The 2,787-nt window shown below is 37.8% G+C and overlaps 1 protein-coding gene across 1 annotated transcript; it reads right to left on the reverse strand.

The window, feature by feature from the left end:
- Positions 1 to 1,276: 1,276 nt before the first annotated feature.
- On the reverse strand, positions 1,277 to 2,173 carry LOC149213360 (antimicrobial ginkbilobin-2-like protein). The gene has a single exon (XM_089388996.1). The coding sequence runs from the start codon at positions 2,171 to 2,173 to the stop codon at positions 1,277 to 1,279; it is 897 nt and encodes a 298-aa protein (XP_089245122.1).
- Positions 2,174 to 2,787: the final 614 nt, after the last annotated feature.

Raw genomic sequence — 2,787 nt, forward strand, 5'->3', positions numbered from 1 at the left:
AAAAGCAATACACCCTACCCTATTCTCCTTATAGAAGTAGGTCTTTCCCTATCGAGAGCCTAAATATGACTAGAAGTAGCTTTTGTTGTACAAGCACAAGCTCAATAACATAGGAGATCATAGACTTCCTAAGATAGCTTTAAATTCCAGCAAAACTACCTAAGGCTCAAGCAGGGGTGGTATAAAGACAAAAGGGCCTGGTTAAACCATTGGGAGATCAACAAGAATGATGGATTGCAAAACATTAATAAAATTAAAAATATTGTTACTTCTATATTCAAAGAAAAATGTCGTGTGAGAAAGATTTAGCAGCTAAAAGAAAATGAAGTTATTATAAGAAGGTCATCAACCCCACCCTAGAAGATCAAAAGTATCTCTCTGTTTTAGCTAGATCAAAGAAGAAAGTTAATATATCGAAGATTAGAACGAACTCCCATGAGCTCCATAGTGAAACAAGTCGGTGGGTAGTTCCTAAAACACCATGGATGGAAAGGATCTGCCATCTCTATGAGAATAGGGACATGGAGAATGAAAACCACTTCCTCTTAGAGTGTCCCGCGTACAACCACATTAGATCTCAGTTTCATAATCTTTGTTGTAATACTAACCTTCCTAGCCTTTTATGATGTCAAAATTATAGTGAGCTTGGGAGACTTCTCTCCAAACTTTTTGACCATAGGAATAAAACCTTAAATCAAACTAAATAATATGTTTCTTTAGGTCCGATAGACCAAAGTCTGGTCTAAGTAGACGTTAACCATTATCATCATCATCATATTATATTATCTTTTAATTTATTATATATTTATTATATTGTATTTTGTGGTGAGAATAATTATTTATAGTTGTTAATAAATGAAGGTTGATTTATTATTATGGGGAATAAAAGCACACGGGAAAGAAAATAGGAAATGGATTTTTCTTTTTTTTTAATGAAAATGGATTTAGTAAAATTAGTTGTCATCGCCCAGCATAAAACAAATATTTTGAGGAGACCTACCAGATAAAGAAAGGATGGAAAATTAAAGACAAAGGCAGAAAATTCAATAATTTTAACCTAGTCATTTTAAGTTACGACACGGAGAAGATGAGTAAGCAGACCACTAATGCGACAACAACACAACCGTGCATGATCACCCCATGAAACCCACACAGCAACCAGATCTCCAAAAAGAGTCATCTCGCGATCATCTCATTAACCTCACACATCAGCACCACACAATCATCCCAACCACAACGCGATACGCACCATTAATTGGAGGAAAGTAGAGCACACCTATACGAGAAGCAAGCCGCCCAGCACACCTAAAATTATGATTATTTTGCTTGAACTCTTTCTATTTGACCCGTTCATCTGCTTCCCTGGCGGATAAGCCCCCGGTGTAACAGCTGGCGACTGTGTGTGCTGCTTCGTTGGTGCAATAGCTGGCCCTTTTGCCGTGGATGGAGATGGAGGCAAAATCGAGTTAATGAAAGGATACATTTCATAATGGGCATTGCAGCTTTTGCTCAAAACCGTAGCTCCTGCGCTTCCAGGAATTCTTGATAAAATAAAATTGATTGCGCTTAAGAGACATGTTTTGCATTGGATACTCGATATATCTCTCGTGCACTGCACCGCACCGTAAATCCTTCGAGACAGGGAGTCTGTACTTGTTCCCGAAGCATATAACTTAGATCCAGACGCTGCTTCACCTGACAAATTGGTTAATAGGCTCTCAACAGCGGCGTTAAAAACATCAGGGGTGGACATATTACTATGATTATAATTATACCATCCACCAGTAGACATTTGTCCGAAGAAATCATATTTTTCATAACGTAAGAAGCAGTCATCCAACAAAATTAAACCACCGCCGGTATTCCCACACTTGTGCCGAATTGTAGTGACTGCTCTATGGGAGCAGTTGCGGCACTGTTCGGCTGTTGTGTCCCTGGAACATTGTAGGAGGCCGTATATTTGGCCATCCACACAAGTGTTAAAACCAGTTTGGGAGGTGTGTTGAACAAGACTATTAAAGACTGTATTCAGATTGCTGTCTAACGTACTACCGTGCGTATAGTTGAAGTCGAAGAAGCACACAGTGTGTGGAACCTGGAGTGCATTGGCAGGAAAAGCAATGAGTATGAGGAGAAGTAGGATGATGTAGAAGAGCCTAATAATTTGCCCCATCACGAAGAATCCCTTCGTTGGAAATAGAATTCTCGTGCTCACTGAACAAAGGAGAATTTGCAGGGGATGCCAACGTTGTTCCTGCAATTCTGTATATATAGGTTTGAATAATTGATTTGCATATTCTATATATAAGGATGATAACAAGATTCGAATTTTAGGCACATTGTCCACCAAGGAAAAAAATAACCCATGAGTTCATTATGAAATTCAATTCAAGTCCGATACGAACTTTTTTGATATTTTTGGGGTGTGGAGCGGGTATAACGGGATTCCGGTTGACCACATTCACGTTTAAGATAAAAAGTCCAAAAAGTCCGTTGGTATTTCGCGCTATATATATTCACGGTTTTCTTTCCTCTGTGAATGCCAGCGTTATTTTGACTTTGACTTTGACTCGAGTTTGGTTCAACAAATAAAATTTTAAGATTTTATTGGTTTTCTTTCTTGTGTGAATGCCAGCGTTACTTTGACTTTGACTCGAGTTTGGTTCAACAAATAAAATTTTATAATTTTAAACATTTTATTAATTACGTCTGTGAACACCACTTGTGTATACAAACTTAGCTTACCTTATATACTATATTAGTATATAAAGATATAATAGGGAGATA

Source organism: Pinus tabuliformis, chromosome 1_1 (genome assembly GCF_031772625.1).
Source record: "Pinus tabuliformis cultivar Carrire ecotype Pingquan chromosome 1_1, CPIR1, whole genome shotgun sequence".
Lineage (NCBI taxonomy): Eukaryota > Viridiplantae > Streptophyta > Pinopsida > Pinales > Pinaceae > Pinus > Pinus tabuliformis.